Here is a 17,294-nt window from a genome sequence, read left to right as displayed (position 1 = left end):
AACTTTAAAGCTCTCTGAATGTAAAGGCTTGGCACACAGGCAGCTTAATTATGAGCTTCTCATTGTGGTGCAGATTAGAACTGATAGAGGCTTTTGAAGAAAAACAGCAGGGCAGGAGGCACACCTCCAACACTAGTGTTTGATAATAAAGTTTGGTTTGGTCTTGAAAGTGGAAGCAGACACGTTGTTCCGTAGGCAATTAACAGTGAAAACTAACACTGAAACCTATTTAAGAATAGTTCAACACTTCTGAATTATTTAGAACTAACGCTAAGCTATCTTTGAGGGAAATGACAAAAAGTCTAGAAAAAACAGGTTTCAGGAAAGCAACAGTTGAACGGCCCTGGAACTGAAGCGGTTACAAACTACACCTCACCGTCACAGCCTTGGGCACTGAATGTTCAGTGCCACAAGAGGGTGCTTCAGTGGCACCTAACAGGATTGACTCTTCGACAAGTTTCTGAGGCTCTTGAGATGTCAGGCATGCATCCCAGCAGTGTGACTATGCAAAGGCTGCTCTTGAGGAACGTCTCGTAACTGGTAAGTAATTTCCCATTGTAGAGGGCTTTATAACTGACATCTAAAGCACCAGCTCACCCATGTATTTTGTTCAATTTTTTAAGTTGGATAATGCATTGAAAGGTTTCACTTCAGAAGAACTCATGGATTAAAGTTTGGTATCGGCCACTGCATTGGGGTGGAGGGGTTGGCTTAAATTCTGCTCTGTTAAAATCATCTCTATCGTGAGTCATGCAGAAAGGAGTCATACTACAGCTGCATCGAACAAGTCCATTTAGGGCATAGTGAGGCTGAGTGGCAAACGGAAGCTGTTGGAACAACACCAGTTTTAAATTTGAGAAATCTTGCCCATCCTCTGTTTCAACAGTTTTACAGAGGGGAAAATGCAGTTCCTAAATTCTCAGATATTGGCACGTAGGGGTGAGATTTCATCTTCTCTGAGCCAAGAGACTGTCCTTTTCTACTGTGATAACGTGCCAAACCAGGCTCCCCTCGCTGTTTGTAACACTCAGACTGGACAGCTACAGCACGCTGGAACGACTGCACAGAGAAACGGATAGTGTAGCTACCTGCATCTGAGCAAGAAGGAGCTGCAGGACCATACAGAACTTCACAGTACAATTTCACAGGCCAATTTTTGAGTGACACTCAAAACGCTGGCTGGGGTTTTTTGTGAATTCCTAAATAGATTATTGCTTCTGGTTGGCCTTTTCACACCTGCATTCCTGTAAGGCGTTTAAGCTATCGTAAAGGCCAGTGCTGTTGCAGATCTTTAGAGATTGGCTGAATTCTCGAAATACACGATTACTCGGCTATGGCCAGCCTTTATGCAGGCTGTTGGAGAATACCTTCTAACAAATATTTTTGCCTTTTTAACAACTGCAAAGCTGCACTAGTGTGAATTTTCCTCCCTCTAATATGACTTAGGTTTTTTTGAAAAGGACATAAAAATCCTTCTCAATGTAGTAAATGACCCACTTTAAAACGTGGATCACCAGTAGCTGTAGTTTTACTATTCATATTGTGGAATTTTACAGAAATATTTTTTTTTCTAACAGAAAAATGTTAACTACCAGCTTTCTTAGTGTTGGTGCCACACAAGCTTGTATGCTATGCATACGTTTGAAAGTTAGTTGTGGGTTGGTTTTTATTTTTTTCCTAAAACTCACTATTTTAGTGACAGAGGAGCATGAAAAGTAGCAGTAGAACCCACACACGCTTCAGCAGCCTCCGCGCTGTGGGCTTGTAAAGGCTCGCCGGTGTGCAAGGCAGTGCCTGCTGAAGCGCTGGGTTGCTGACGTCCTGCTCCCTTGGGCCAGTGCTCCCACTGTGGAAAGTTCTGTGCAAGCTGGACAAGATGACGCAGCCATCAGCCCGTGCTCCTCACACACTGCCATGAGGAATTTTATCCTGGGGTAGGGGAAATAGTGGTTTAGTGTAGATGGAGGCCACAGGGAAACGTTAAGACAATATTAGACACCAGAGGCAATAGTTCTGGTGTATGAACAGCCTTATGCCAAATTTTTAATTCTGTAGGGAAACTTCTCATAATTAGTGGTATGTAACAAACAATGAGCTTGCATGGCTGCAAGCCATTTTTCACAAAAGTCTTTTTGGTGTTCTGTAGTAGTAGTTGTGATGCCTTTTTTTATTTTTGTTCCCACCCCCCCCGATTTTTTCAGAGAAAAAAATCTGAGCCTTACAGACTTGTTATGAAACAGGCTCTTCAAATGTAACTGCTTATGGATGGTTTATCTACAGCATCATCTAAACTTTTAGCATCAACTAGAGCAAAAAATTGAAGATCTTTAAAGTGTGATTTGGATAATTTTAAAACTATACAAACAAAAGTAATAGCACATTTGTTCAGGCATTTAAAAATTGGAAAAACTAGATAATGTCTCCAGCAAAATAACTGTCACAAATGAGATAACTTAAATAGAAACTAGGGGTGGTGGTGGTGGTGTATTTTTGAAGTGGCTTTCTAAAGCTACTATTCCAAAGAAAGATTGGGTGGAGGGAAAGGGGAAGAACCAGCATAGGCTTGAATGCTATACAGAAATATTTTTAAGAGATCAGAGGAGGAGCAAAGTTTGCTTTGGATAATTTCCATGCTGGTGGTGTAAAACACAGCCTCCCAGTGTAGGTGAGGGATTATGATGTGAGTGGATCCCGCAAATCCTTCACGCAAAATTAAACAGCACTGCGCTGGAAATAATTCCTGAATTGGGTCTCAACAGCCACATTACAATGCTGAAACATCAATGTTGAGATGTACAGAAGTGAAGGATATGTAACCATCAGGCTTTCAACAGGCTCGTCTGTAACAGTAGATAATGTGGCAGTTATGTCCTCCACTGCTTAGAGAAGTTTCATTCTTAGCTGCATGTTGTAATACTTGGCTTAGCTTCATGGGGAATTTCCTTAAGGGAGGGGTTCTGTATCTGTTGACATCTAGTGGGAGAGATTATAGTTATGTCTGTAGTGAACATACCATAGTAATGCTATTTCGTAAGCCTTGCAAGGAACGCACTTTTTTCTGCCACAGGGTTCATCGGGTTTCACTCTGGAAATGAGCTGACTCATTAGCTCCATCTGAACCTCTCACTCTTTTTAGCCCATGCCTCTTCAGTCAATAAGAATCCTGTTGCTGTCCTAAAAAGTGGCTCAAGACAGAATGGGGAAAACGGGAGTTAATGTTTTGTTTTGTTTTAAATACCATTTCTAACATCAAGCCAAGGGAGGTACACCTGTGTGTTCAGAAGTGCCGAATAGAAGAGCCACTAAATGCCTTATTCTGGCACTAATCTTCTGTCTGTGGTGAAACTCCCTATTATTCTCTTAGGCTGGATAGGCTAATTTTCAGTAGTCATCTCTATCCTTTTATTTTAAATTTGTTTAAGAGCATTTATTGTAGGTACACTGGAGCTTCTGATGAAAAGGACCGGAAACATCACAGTATAAAATACGGTGGCCAGTACGTATAGTAGGCATTGACTGCGTCTTCTCTTCAAGTTGTTCATGGACTACAAGGCCAAGCGATTTGAAACTCATGGTCTGAGAGAATACCTGTTCTGTTACATGTCCTGTCAATTTGCTGAGCAACTGTGGCATCTGTTCAGAAGTTAAATTCCACATATGTTGGCATACTGCTCTCTGAAGAGAGTACATATTTCTGCTAACTCTTCCAAACATACACTTGCCATAGTTTCATACCTATCGGAAGATAGTGTAAGCTTTGGGGTGTGCTCATGTCGTGGCTAAGTCAATAGAAGAGCAAGCTGCCACCAGAAGAGGCAGTCCTGCTCCTTCCTCGCACTCCCCTGGGTGCTCCTGTGCGTTGGATCCGCGACCCATGCAACGACACAGTGAGTCGGTTCAGCTGGATTATGTGGCGGCACATCAATCTTGTCACTACAACCCAAAACTTGATAGGAGGACAAAATTTCTGGTTTCTCATAGTCAAAACAGGAGAAGAGGTTTTTTAGATGAGGTTCATCTACAGCCATCGCAAGTTATTTGCATATGTAGGATTTCAGTAGTCTTGATTCTTTGTCAAAACGTGCACACTATATGAGTGTCCTTCAGAGACAGTGATGTGTCCTGTAAATTTGAAAAAGTAGTGGGTATTTGTTCTGAAGCACTGAATGACCGACATGTGGCTGAATTAGCACATACAAAATCTCTACCATCAGTTTCTCTAATCAACAAGCAGCTAGGCTAGCTAGACAGTTTTAATTGGTATAAAGTAGTACTGTAGTTTGAAACTGTTAAATCTTCATAAAGCTTATTAAATACTTGCACATTTTCTATTGGCTAAAGAAGCACAGAATTACATGCCTTACTTTGGAAACATTTCTAAATAGTCATGACGCCAACTTGCATAATAAAGGATGCTTCTGCATCTTCCTTCTTGGACACATTGCTTCTGCTGCCTTTCAACCCCGGGAACGTCAATCTACCTTTGTACTAGTAACTTTATTTTACAAGTATATTTTCTTACTATGATATAGCTGTTTGTAACATAGAAAGGTTTGTGGCATGGATGTAGTTCTCATATATACAACATCTGATTGACACAAAACATCTTGGTTGTGCAATTTTTAGTTTCATCAATGTAGTTCTTGTCAACTAATTTGAACTAATCATTAAAAAGATAGCATATAGAGAATTAAATACAAATCTAGAATTTCACCTTTTGTACTTCTGCTGTAAACCAAAAGAACTAAATGTCTTAGCACTGGGGACTGAATTTTACTGTCGTCATTTTGAAACCTGAGCTGTGCTGTCCTGCCTTTCCATGATGAGTCACAGAAACGTGCTTCTGTCCTACCTCCCTGAAAAGGTACAAATCTGTGCAGAAGATAAAATAAACCAGGAAAAAGAGAATGGAAGTACAGTAATTCCTGCAGCTTTATCAGTCCGCACGTTTTGGATATTCACCTTCTCTCTATTCAAGACTATTAACTCAAAATAGTTTGGCTTTTTACCTCTGTTAAGTTCTGGGTGCCTAATTTGACCAAAGCAAAAGCATCAGCAATAGTTCCTGATCCTCCTCCTCCTCCCTCCCGGGATTGCCAAAGCTCTCCTGACAACTAGTACAGCCGTACAGCCGTAGCGGGGTAAGCTCTGGGGCGGGGTGGGGACACAGGACATTGTGGGTCACACGGAAGGTCTCCCTAGCTCAGCCTCTGATGGTAACCAAGACCAGTCTCTAGGGAAAACTATGGGAATAATCTGAGGGTAATAATTTTAACCTACTTTATAACCAAAATCTGCACATTCTTTGAAATAATTTAACGTATTATGGCAGCTGTTTTCGTTTTACACTTCAGATAGTTAGATCTCACTCAGAAAAATTCCTTAACGTGTCTACTTGTAAAATGCTTCTCGGAAAAAAAATAAGGATAAATATATAGTGCTTCCAGATCTTCTGGCTTCTCCTTGTGTTCCAGCAGAAGTTCAGCACTCACCCTTATACTTAGCCTTACAGAAGTTCAAGTACAGCTTCATTTCTTCGTTCATCTTAACCACCGGTTTCTGTATTTGTGGTGAAACTGCCAACAGTAAGAGCCCATTTAAAGAAACTGGAGTTAGAAGCGTCTTTCTGCTGGAAGCATGTGCCAACATTCAGGAGGTACCTGAACTTTAAGTGGAGAAGGGTTGCAAGGCCATTTCCTCCTGAAATGAGGGAGTATCCCATTATGTCTCTTAAGCATTCCAAATCTTCCCTGATTTGGGGGGTGTTTCCACTGAAAGCTTGGGCTGATTTGTGGGGTTTCTTGAACCAGACTTCACGGGAGTGCTTTGTCCCTTTCAAGTCCATCTCAGAACAGATAGAAAGATTGGACAACTTAGACCCTCCTAGTAATTTCTGCTCTCATTATAGCAGATCTGGAAGGTGAGGAGGGACTGTTTGGTCCTTGGTAAAAGTTAAATTCCTGGATCTTTCCCAGGAAGTGTCCTGCCTTTTGCAACTAGGGCTTCTGAGCTAATTCATCTACAAACCCTCACTAGCTAAAAGCATCAGATTAAAAATTTAACTTGTTAACTAGTCATTGGTTGTCTACAGATTTGTGAGAAAAAAGGGCTTTTCTGGGGAGAAAACGGCTTTTCCAGTTGAAACAACTGTATTTTGGGAGTTGTTTTTTGGTAGTTTCCGTCAGACTGCTTCCTTGTTTGAGCTGTCAGGATAAATGTGCTAGTGTTAGCACACTGTAACTTTAACGTCTTGTAAATGATGTGGTTTTTGCTGGGGGGGGGTGGTGGTGGGGTGGTTTTTTTGTTTTTGGCTTTTTCTGCTGTGTTGAATTGTTCCTGTCAGTGCCAGAAGGTGGACAGATGAAATGTAATTCAAAGAAATGATTGCTTTTAAAGTCCTGTGCAAGTATAACTTCAACATGGGTGAAAACTAGAGCCTTTACGTATACTTTATAAATTTTCTTGTCTATGACGTATCAATTATTCTATTAACGTTCAAAAAAAATTTTTTTAATAGAAAATTTGAATAGCGTGAATGGAATCGTTTGCGAATGGTGGGAATTACATGGCCACAACCTGAGCAGCAATATTCTTTAGTTATTCTATAAATCTAGAATTTAGCTAGGAACTGAATAGGAAGATCTAATAATAGTTTGTGGCAATGTCATCAGTATGATATTAATGCTAGCAACCATGTAGATTGAGACTCTTTAAAATAAAAAGTCTGGGGGAAAGAGTTTCTTAAACTTTAAAATACTAAAGGTAATAATGCAGTTTCAAAGTCATGGGCTCTATAATCAGGTCAGCCCCTGTAATAAACAGGTTCTGTAAGGTGCTATGAGAATTTTTCTGTTTAAATGTAAGATGTGGGTTGTATTGCCTTCTCTCCTTTTTTTTTTTTTAATGTGTGAAAGTTTGGGGTGTTTTTGAAGCTTACCCCACTCAGGAATCTTTGAAGGTGGTGCCTTTTTTTTTTTTCTCTTTTTTTTTTTTCCCCGCACTTTTCTTGCGTAGATTGTAAATAAAATTTTCAACCTTTAGAGCCAAACTGGAACTCTCGTAAAGTCTTCAGTCGACCTCTGAGACTGAAGTACTCTCTGAAGGATCAAAGACAAATTTCTTCAAAAAAACTATGTCAACCTCTGCATGGTTTTTTAAAATTACTTTTAAAAAGGCTAGTGGAAGTGAATAGCTTAAATTGCCTACTTGATTGTTATTCTCTGGAGATGTCGTTTCACAGACTTTTCTTTATAGACTGGTAACTGATCTTCATGAATAGGAAGTTATAAAGTTAAGCCTTTAATATTGTATTTTCTTCTTTGTTTTAACAGCTCAAAGGGAAGAGAAAAAGCATGACGATAGAACAGAGCCTACAGCGGCATCTAAGAAAGCTGTTGCATCTATAATGGAGAAACAGACATCTTCTCTCACTAAAAATCTTCCTTCAAAGAAGTCCCCATCCTTCTCGAACACATCACTAACTAAGCAACCACTTAAACCTTCTGCTGGAAGTTTCAAAGGTGTAATTCCCAAGAAACCTTGGCCTTCATCAGGCAGTGTTCCTTCATCAGGCAGTGTTCCTTCAAAACATTCATCTCTTTCTCATGGCTCATCAGTTTCCAAAAAACCAGCTACATCTTCCAGTTTGGGTGGAGGACTCAAAAAGCCTTCACTGTCTTCCATTTCTACCGCATCTGGAAGTAGTCAAGCAAAAGCATCAGCTAGCCCTATGCAGTCACAACCCAACTCTCAGATTCGACAAAATATTCGACGGTCCCTAAAAGAAATTTTATGGAAGAGGTGGGAATTCAAAGCACTTATTTTACATAGGAAGCTACAACTAGACATAAATGTTTAGCCTGCAGAGTTTTGGTTTACTTCTTGATAAGGGATATTGAGGGATTGAATTTATACTACAAATTACTACAAGTATAATTGGCATTTCAGGTTTATATTAAAAAAAAATGTTAAAATCCTGGTATAGAATAAATGTGCATGTGAAAGAGCCTTTAAAAAAAAGAAACCTCACTATTCCATTTCTATTGAGGCAATTACAGTGGAAGAATTAAATTACAGCATAGAAGCTTTTATAGTGCAAGTGCTCTGAAGTTTTAAAATCTGGTGATGGCAGTGTTTGGAGATGTAGAGGTTGTAGGGAACATAGTATAGGAAGTATCACAGTGAAAGGTTAAAGGTCTTGCTGAAGTACAGATTCTCTCCCCTCCCAACATAAAAATCAACAACAACAAACGCTGGTTGGTGGACAACTGTATTGCTTAGGAAAGAAAAAAAAAAAACCAACCAAACAAAAGCAAATTGTCCCACAATGGTTATTAAAGCTAATGCCAGCCATCAATACTTATTATAGACCACTGCGCTCTGGTATTGTCTCTGAAATGGAAATTCTGTTTACGGTGGAAGATCTAGGACTAAAACTCAAGTGCTTGGGCTCCCTGTGTTGTTCACAGCAGAGAAACTCTGAACTTCAGTGCTGTGAGCAGGAGTAGTTGTAGAGGCTGACATCAGTTCACAAAGGCTGTCTTCTGTGGCCACCTGTGGACAGCAGTGAAGGGTTGCCATAGTTCACAGTTCAAGGTTCTGAGATAGACTTTGGCTTTGAGATGTCTCTTAAAGGAGTCTTGAGCCCTCACCAAGTGAGGAGGAGCCTGGGTTAGCTCCTTCCTCTGAAAAGTTTGTTTTTGTGAATGCTACCTGAAGATTCATGCCTAACATAAATGCACGTACCCTTTTTTGTTTTTAACAGAGTCAATGATAGCGATGATCTGGTCATGACAGAGAGTGAAGTAGGGAAAGTAGCACTCAATATTGAAAAGGAGATGTTTAATTTGTTTCAAGTTACGGACAACCGATACAAGAGTAAATACCGTAGCATCATGTTCAATCTCAAGGACCCCAAAAACCAGGTTTGGAACTTCCTTAAACAGTAAACATATACTGAAATATACTTTTGGTTTTTAATGATATGTCAAACTCTACCCTCAACATTAAGAGTTTCAAGATAGAGACTTACGAATTATACTATAAAAGATTATTATAAAGCCATTCAAATCTTTAAAAAAAATTTTTATCCAGTAGAAATTCAAAGTCTGCTTTAGTTGGTCATGTGTTATTTGGTCACTTATTGTCATGGTCATTTATTAAGTTTGGGCATTTGGTGTGAAATATTTATTTACAGAATGGCTTTCTTAAAATAAATACAGACTTTATTAATTTATCCTCTTGTGACAGTCTGTAGTATGTGTTGGATACTGCCCATGTAAATGATCATATTTATGCTTTAAAAGAAAAAAATGGAGACTGGCGCAGATGAAAATATCCACTAGAGAACACTTGAAACTTCTTTTTTTTGTTTGTTTGTTTTTTTGTTGTTTTTTTTGTTTGTGTTTGGTTTCTTTAGTTTCTACAGTAGATATGAAACAGGAGAGTGGCTGCTCAACTTCGGACATTCCTATTCAGTTATATTGATAGATATTGATGATAATGAGGAAAATTCATACTTTGTGTTTGTTTCATCCTTATTTTCTGGTTGCTGCACCTTTCCAAATTTGCTTATAAGTAGCCAGTATTTTTAATAGATAATTAAGAAACTGGAACAGGTTTTGCCCGTTCAGCACTGCAAATCTTGTTAGTTACCCAAGCAGGTTCTCTTCAGCATGGCAACAAAGTCTGTTTTGTTTTCAGGGACTTTTTCATCGTGTCCTTCGTGAGGAAATCTCACTGTCAAAACTAGTGAGAATGAAACCAGAAGAACTTTTATCTAAAGAACTGTCTGTATGGAAAGAGAAACCAGCTAAAGCAGTAAGTAACATAATTTTCCCCTCTGTCCTTAGATATGAATTAAGAGCGAGTTCGCCAACCCTTACCACCCATATTATGTTAATGCACCATTTTCTTCTTAATGAAATACTAATAATGTTCAGTTTCAATATACTTTTTCTCTACTACCAGCCAAATGATAACAAAGTATGAAATAAAATTATAAAATAAATATGTGGTCTTTTTACCAAAATGGTTTTGTTTCTTTCAGATGATAGAGGCAAGAAGCAAATCTCATGAAATCAAGAAAACATCTGTAAAACGGGAACATGTGCAAGTTGTAAATATGGAAGATTCTCCGCCAGTGTCTGATTCTGATGTAAGTATTGGCTATTGCTTCAGCATGAAGACAGCAAGGGAGAAAAATGGTAACTAGGGCCTCAAATTTTTCATCAGAAATGCAGATTGTTTCAATGAACTGTAAGGATATTATCACCTAGTAGGTGTGTTATGAGCATTTTTCCTTTTAGTTTGAAGGAGTGCAACAAGCAAATGATAGGCATATTTTGCATGCACTTCTCAAATGCTGTGTATTTTTCAGCCCTCACTGTCAATTTACAGAGAAATCTTTTATTTCTGAACATTAGCTATCTACTTCGGAACACTGTGGAATAAAATGAGGACAAATGTTATTTGAGAACTCTAGCTGACACGATTTGCTTTAACAAAGGCCTTTAATCTTCTTTTTTTTTTTTTTTTAAAGAACTGACATTAATTAATGGTTTCCAAAGTATTTTTTAATGGTTGAAATTAATGATCAACTGGAATATTTTTTGTGTTTATTCACTTCTAGGAGCAGCAAGAGTCAGCCCGAACTGCACCAAATTTAAATAGTGCTCCTTCTCTAGATGTTTTTAGCAGTATGTTGAAGGATACGACAAGTCAACATCGAGCCCATCTTTTTGACCTGAACTGCAAAATCTGTACAGGTATCTACAGTGCTGACTTTGGGCAAAGTAAAAGAATTGTTATGTTAAGAGTGTTATTTGTTTATTTGTCGCTCTCCAAACGATTTCATTGTTAAATAGTAATCAAAAGCTTTTAAAATAAATTTGTAGGTCAGATTTCAGCATCTGAAGATGAAGTACCACCTAAGAAGATGAAGTCAATGGCTCCTGTTAAAAAGGTGGAGTCGAAATCAAAACCAGAGGTTCAGCCAAAGTATGAAAGTTCTGCACCAACTCCAACAGCAGAGCCTGCCAAGGAGGCCGTCTCTGAAGACTCAATGGAAACTGAAGTTGGACCGGTAGCAGAAACAGTTTCTCAGTCAAGCGTAGAAAGAACTTACATTCCTACAACCCAGGGCCATAATAATACAGATTCTTCTGTACCTGAAGAGGCTTCTGCTTTTCCTGCCTCTTGTGCTGGCGGAGTTGTCACAACCGTAACAGTTTCCGGCAGAGACCCTAGGACAGCAATGAGCAGCTCCTCTGGTATTGCGACACCAGCCCTGCGATCTGGTCCTGTATCTGACAAAGTTTCAACAGGGGAAACAAAACAGGAAACTTCAAAGCCAGTTATGACTGTCCCCAAATCAATATTAACAAAACCATCGTCCTCACCAGATCCAAGATACTTAGCAGTTCATCATTCACCCAATATCAAGTGCGTATACTTAATAGTAAGCCAAGCTACTGAATCTTTAATGTCGTTATCTTCAAAGTCCCATGTGTCCCACGTCCTCTTCCCCTCCCCCCAGTCAAAAGGCATGTTCAACTTTAAAGTTCAGGTAGCCCGATTCAGATTTTTAATTTACCATCTCCTCGTTTACCTTCTCTAATTGGTAAAATTTTCTGAGCATCAGTGTGTGGTGACAGCAAAGATTCTACAATGTGTTTCAGCAGATAAGTAAAACTTGAAGGTATTATGCAGACTTAGAAGTCTGCATGTACATTAATATATAGAAAGCGAGTGTATGCGAGAGATGGTTTAAAGGCATTTCCAGATTTTCATCCTATATTAAAATACTGTTGCATCTGGATTTATGAATATGAATTAAAATTAACTAATTGATCAGCTTGAAAGGAAGTGGATTTCTTTCATATTCTGGGTATATACAATAGTAAAATTAAATATTGCAAAGTATATCCTTATGAAACTGCACTTAAAAGATTTTTGTTTATAGCAGATTCTTTTACTTGAGAATCTTTCAGCTTGTTGACTCAATTAGTGGGAAATATATAATTCAGATCAGTTTGTTATGGAGTCAGGATCACAACAGTTACAGTGCTAACCGAATTTTATAAAAGTCGTATCTTTTGACGTCTTTTTCCTGTCTGCAGCTACAAGTTTATTTTCTGTTACTCCTTGCTTTTTGCACTAATACCAAGTTAATGGAAAACATTAACAAAGCATTTAGTAAAAATTCTGTTACTCGTTTAAAATAAAGTATTTGATCAATAGAAGGAGGGAAGAAAAGAAAAAAAGAAGGGACCATTCTCATAGGTATTCTGTAACCTTTCTGTTTTGGATTTGTTTTGCAGTGTTGCAGAGCCACGCTCACCTCAAGACAGCGATACTTCCCTCTTTCTCTCTCGTCTCAACACCATTTGGAAAGGATTTATTAACATGCAAAGTGTGGCCAAATTTGTCACTAAAGCATATCCTGTCTCCGGGTGTTTTGATTATCTTAGCGAGGTTAGCACTGACATGTTTATGTGTTTAGCATAAATCTGTACTGCAGTTCCTGTTGCTAGAGAGGCTGGGGTCACTATATATATAGTTACATTAGAACTGTAGCAGTGGTAAATGGCATCCCTTTAGTAATAGGAAAAGTAGCTCAAGAAAAAAAAAAAGCCTTTTGAAAATTCCTCACAAATTTGTGAAGAATTCTCATGTCTTTAAACATATTTATATATATGTTAGCATCTAACGTGGAATAATACCTTTATTTCAGCTTCATTTTTTGAAAAGAAGTTTTAGAGCCAGTATTTTAAAGTAGATGTCTTGTTCTGTTCTTGAACAGATGGGTCACTGATGTGATCTATTACAAAATTTTGTTTGGACATTTATGAAAAACACCATCCTTTTTACTAATTTTCAAATAAAACCAGTTGGATGATATTCTTCTGGGAAGAATATCAAATGATATTAAAATGATGAATTTGATTATTTATGAATTTGACTATCAAGTGTACATTCAAATTATGAGACAGTATGAAGGGTTGTGCTAAAACAAGCTTTTCTTTTTTTTCTGAAGTGCATTTTATGTGACTTAGGAAGTTTCGAACACAGATGGGTGTTTTAGGACTTTTATTAGTAGGGTTGGTGGTTCTTTTTGGTATTGCTTTTGCTAAAATGAGTTTCGATGTCCTCATGACAGGAAGCTCACTAGAATTCATGTGACTTGTGCAGCATTTCCTGGGAAACTGAAGGTGTGGAGAACATCTGTATTTCAAATAGCACCTTCCTTATAAAAACAAAGCCAATAACGGGCATACAGAACTATTAGGCATTTTGCTGCTATCCTTGTTTGGGAATTTTGGTAGCATGCCATAGTTAAACATCTTGAAATTTAGAAATAGCCTGTCTGAAATTAGAAAAGTATGTATGAAAGGTTACTAAAATCTAATAGTGCGTTATCCACTAGGCTACTGGGGTGGGGCAACCTGCACTGCTTTTAAACATTAGTCTCTCTTGGTTTTTCTCATACTACCATGTAATACTTCTTGTTTAGGATTTACCAGATACAATTCATATTGGTGGGAGGATCTCACCGAAGACAGTCTGGGATTATGTGGGCAAACTCAAATCTTCGCTTTCTAAGGTATTCACTTAAAATCCTTTGCAAAACCCAGAAGAAAAATACAGCAATATAAAATGACAACTTTTTATAATATAAATTAGTAAACAGCAAATACTGGCATAGATCACACCTGGAAAACTACCGACACCACTTATTCCTTTGAAATTTTTGATTTATTGAAGAAACATGTTTATTGAGCTGCAGATCCTCTTGATCTCTCTCTCCTGCATAGTAGTTAAATCTTCATACTACTTACGCATTTTTAATGGTTGAACATAAATAATCTATTCAGTATTGAAGATTGAAATTCAAATTTTAAAGAAAAGGAACTTATAATTTAATACATGTAATAGATTTTACTATTAAAAACACTTCAGAAGTGAAAAAATGATGCACAGTATACAGGTATAATCATGAAACTAAGAATTTTCTATTTCTTTCATATTAATCTGAGCCTCAAGATGTTTAGTTTGATGTAAGATACACAAGTAATTTGTATTTCTGAAAATGACGAACCTAATTCTGTTGTAATATTACAAATTGAACAGCAGTACTCTCTTAAAGCTAGAGTATTGCCTTGAAAAGACAGTTAGAGTGATAAATGTACAATTTATTTTTACCCCTGGAATTTGCCCTTTACCATTTTATTTGCTGATATGTTGCAGGTTGAATTTTTCCACTTTGCTTTTGTATTACAGGAATTGTGTTTGATTCGTTTCCATCCTGCAACAGAAGAAGAAGAAGTTGCCTATATCTCTCTCTACTCCTATTTTAGCAGTCGTGGTCGTTTTGGTGTTGTAGCTAATAACAACAGGCATGTCAAGGATCTCTACCTGATCCCCCTGAGTACTAAGGACCCAATTCCTTCCAAACTCTTGCCCTTTGAGGGACCAGGTAAGCACAAAACAGGGGAGGTTAAATGCTAGGTAAAATCACAAAACAAAAGTCAATCTGAGACAAGTTGTTGAATGTTTAATGTAAGCATTATTAATTTTTTTTATATAAAACCAATTTTAAAGTATGTAAATAGGGAAAAATTGGAAATCCAACTCTGTTCCAGATAAAATTGTCTGAAATTTACATAGCCTTTCCAACAAGATGCTTATATGCTATTAGGAGGATGAGTTTACCTGTAAAATCAAGCATGTGGAACAGCCACTATATTGAAAAAAAACAACAAACTCCCACCCTATCTTTAGCAACCCATAAATCCACAAAACCTAGGCCCTTACAAGCCATTCACCGTCGCTTAAATCAAGCAGGAAACTTAGCCCACAGAGGAGTCAAGAAATCTACGAAGAGAAAGGTAATATTTATAGTGGTTTCACTACATTGTCATTGTCTCATGCTAAGTATTATGCTGTACGTGCAATACGGTGCACAGGGTGTTTGAAATGTTTTGTTCTAGTTGGAGCAAATTCTAGCCAAATCACTGCCTTCTGAAAACTGGTTTGTTGGGGGGGAAGTTAGGGTTAGTAGGTGGCAAACAGTAGTTGGTATAGGCAGGTTATATTACAATCTTCTGTTTTTAGATAAGATTACCAGTAGTAATGTTTGGCTTGAGTTTGCTCCGTGTTTGTGCGTTGAACATGCTGACAGAAGAACTGAGAATGAATTCAGCCATGAAACACCATTCTATTACAAACCTTGAAGTCATCTTCATCTGAGGATGGAGGAGGTGCATATGCTTAGTTTCCAAATAAGTATCTGGGGTTTTATATAAAACAACGGATTGAGAAGCTGAAGAACTACAGGTTACAATGAAGGTCATACTTCATTGTCATACCAGTGGTTTGCAAAATACTAAACGGTAGGTATGAAACAGCAAACATGCAAGGAGCTGACCTTTCTGAGAAGCTGACTGTCCTCTACTCCTCAAATACAAGGTTAGGACTAAACTCAATAAAGCATTCTCAGACCTTATATGCAGGAGCAACAGTGTCTGGGATAGGTTTTCATGTGTTAATGGTGTATGACTTCAACAACAACAACATATGATACATCGTTAGTTAAATGCTCTCCCTTCCTCCATGAGATTTTTCTCAAACACTCCAAGTCTGTCTTACCCATCCTTGAACAGTGCATAGTCTAGGTCATTTTTTTTAGGCTACAGCTAAAAGGCAGGATTATTGCTGTCTAAATTATAGCAATACAGCTACAGTTGTTGAATCTCAGCACCTCATATTCTTTAACTTACTGAATTCTTGAAAGGTAGGCAAAAACTGTTATTCCCATTTCATAGCCAAGAAGTGAAAACGCTAAGTGCAGAACACTTTTGGCACAGGGATGTAGGCAGTGAGTCTTAACTCATGGACTGGTTTTTCCAGCCAGGACAAAAGAAATACCCTCCTTTCTGGACAGGAACACAAGAATGGCATTGGCCATTGAATCAGCTGTAAGTGTCTGCAGTCTTTTGCTGGGCTAATAAATAACCTCCTTTAGGGAGGCACTTACCTAATTGTTGCCTGCTTGCATTCCTGTGGAAATACCAGCCTTCCTTTTACTTTTCCATTATAGGTTCCATTTCAAATGACACTCTTAGATTGGAGGTTGGCAAATGTAGACAAACTCTACTAAGTATTAGTATAGAAATTTGTAATGTCAGCCTGGTTTTGCTGAATTTCAAGTCCAAACGATTTTCAAAACTGGAGGGAATTGCTCAGAAGAAATACAGGTATCATTTGCAGGTGTCATTCATGGAGGCAAATTTTATGAGTCAGGTTTCCAAATTGAAATGCATATTTGTAGGCAAAGTGGATTAAAGGATAACAATAGAAACAAGGTTCCAAAGGCAGAGAGGCCATATGATGTAACAGCTTCACAGAAGACCCACTTAGGCTTCTGCCATCAGTTCACACTTCTTGGAAACTTCTGTAGCAGCCTGTTCATATTTTATAACCAGATCCAGTATGGGGGGGGCAAAAAAATCAGGTAAGCTGTTTTTCTGTTCTTGTGTATGTATTAAAACCACAGCATAAAAGACATGTAATCCATACTTTTTAATGACATCTGATGGAATTTACCGCTTTTTCTTGCTTTCACAATCAATAAAAATATTTTACGGAAAGTGGTCATTGTCTCCTTAAATTTAATTGTGTACCTTCAAATAGAGTTTAGCAAGGACTCGAAAAGCATTATGCTTTAGATAGCTTAAGATGATTTGATAAATACGACTGGAGGGGGGAGGAGGGGAGAGGACAATAAAACCCTGCCACTCCAGAAATCCTAGTTAGAAGATATTCCAGCTGTATGAACCAGTTCCATCAGGCACGTATGGATTATGAATTTCTCCTGTTTTCTGATGGACTGGATTTGGAACACAACTGAGGACTTCTGAACTGCGCTAGTACCTAGAAGATCTACAAAAAACTTTGACATGGGTGATTTAAAAACAGAGGAAAATGGAAGGTTATCCGTATTTATACTTAATTTATCTCAGACATTTCTTACCAGATTTTATGTGTCAGTGGGCTCTTCTGCATTGTCTTTTTGCAATGGTTTACTGTATGTGAATTTACTTGTCAGTGTCACATACACACTTAACGTTATTTAGCACTTTCATCTGTAGATCTCAAAGCACGCTGTAAAAAACAGTATAATCAACTTAATTACCAATACAAAGTGATTTATTAAGGGATTTAGTGGGAAGGTTGGGAACATAATAAGTATCTTACATAATTAAAATAAATTAATTTTAATAAACCAGCCATAT

The 17,294-nt window shown here is 37.9% G+C and overlaps 1 protein-coding gene across 2 annotated transcripts in view; it reads left to right on the top strand.

Annotated features, from left to right (window-relative positions):
- The window catches only part of DIDO1 (death inducer-obliterator 1), a 56,418-nt gene that overhangs the window by 29,625 nt on the left and 9,499 nt on the right, over positions 1-17,294 (top strand). For both annotated transcript variants that reach the window (XM_075517446.1, XM_075517445.1), the window contains exons 8-16: positions 7,332-7,800; positions 8,765-8,924; positions 9,703-9,819; positions 10,049-10,156; positions 10,631-10,766; positions 10,896-11,442; positions 12,321-12,474; positions 13,514-13,603; positions 14,281-14,476. In XM_075517446.1, the coding sequence (XP_075373561.1) occupies positions 7,332-7,800; positions 8,765-8,924; positions 9,703-9,819; positions 10,049-10,156; positions 10,631-10,766; positions 10,896-11,442; positions 12,321-12,474; positions 13,514-13,603; positions 14,281-14,476 (1,977 nt within the window). The remainder of the gene's footprint in view (positions 1-7,331; positions 7,801-8,764; positions 8,925-9,702; positions 9,820-10,048; positions 10,157-10,630; positions 10,767-10,895; positions 11,443-12,320; positions 12,475-13,513; positions 13,604-14,280; positions 14,477-17,294) is intronic.

This window comes from Mycteria americana, chromosome 14 (assembly GCF_035582795.1).
Source record: "Mycteria americana isolate JAX WOST 10 ecotype Jacksonville Zoo and Gardens chromosome 14, USCA_MyAme_1.0, whole genome shotgun sequence".
Classification (NCBI taxonomy): Eukaryota; Metazoa; Chordata; class Aves; order Ciconiiformes; family Ciconiidae; genus Mycteria; species Mycteria americana.
Note: the sequence above shows the minus strand (reverse complement) of the source record. Positions and strands in the feature narration are given on the sequence as shown.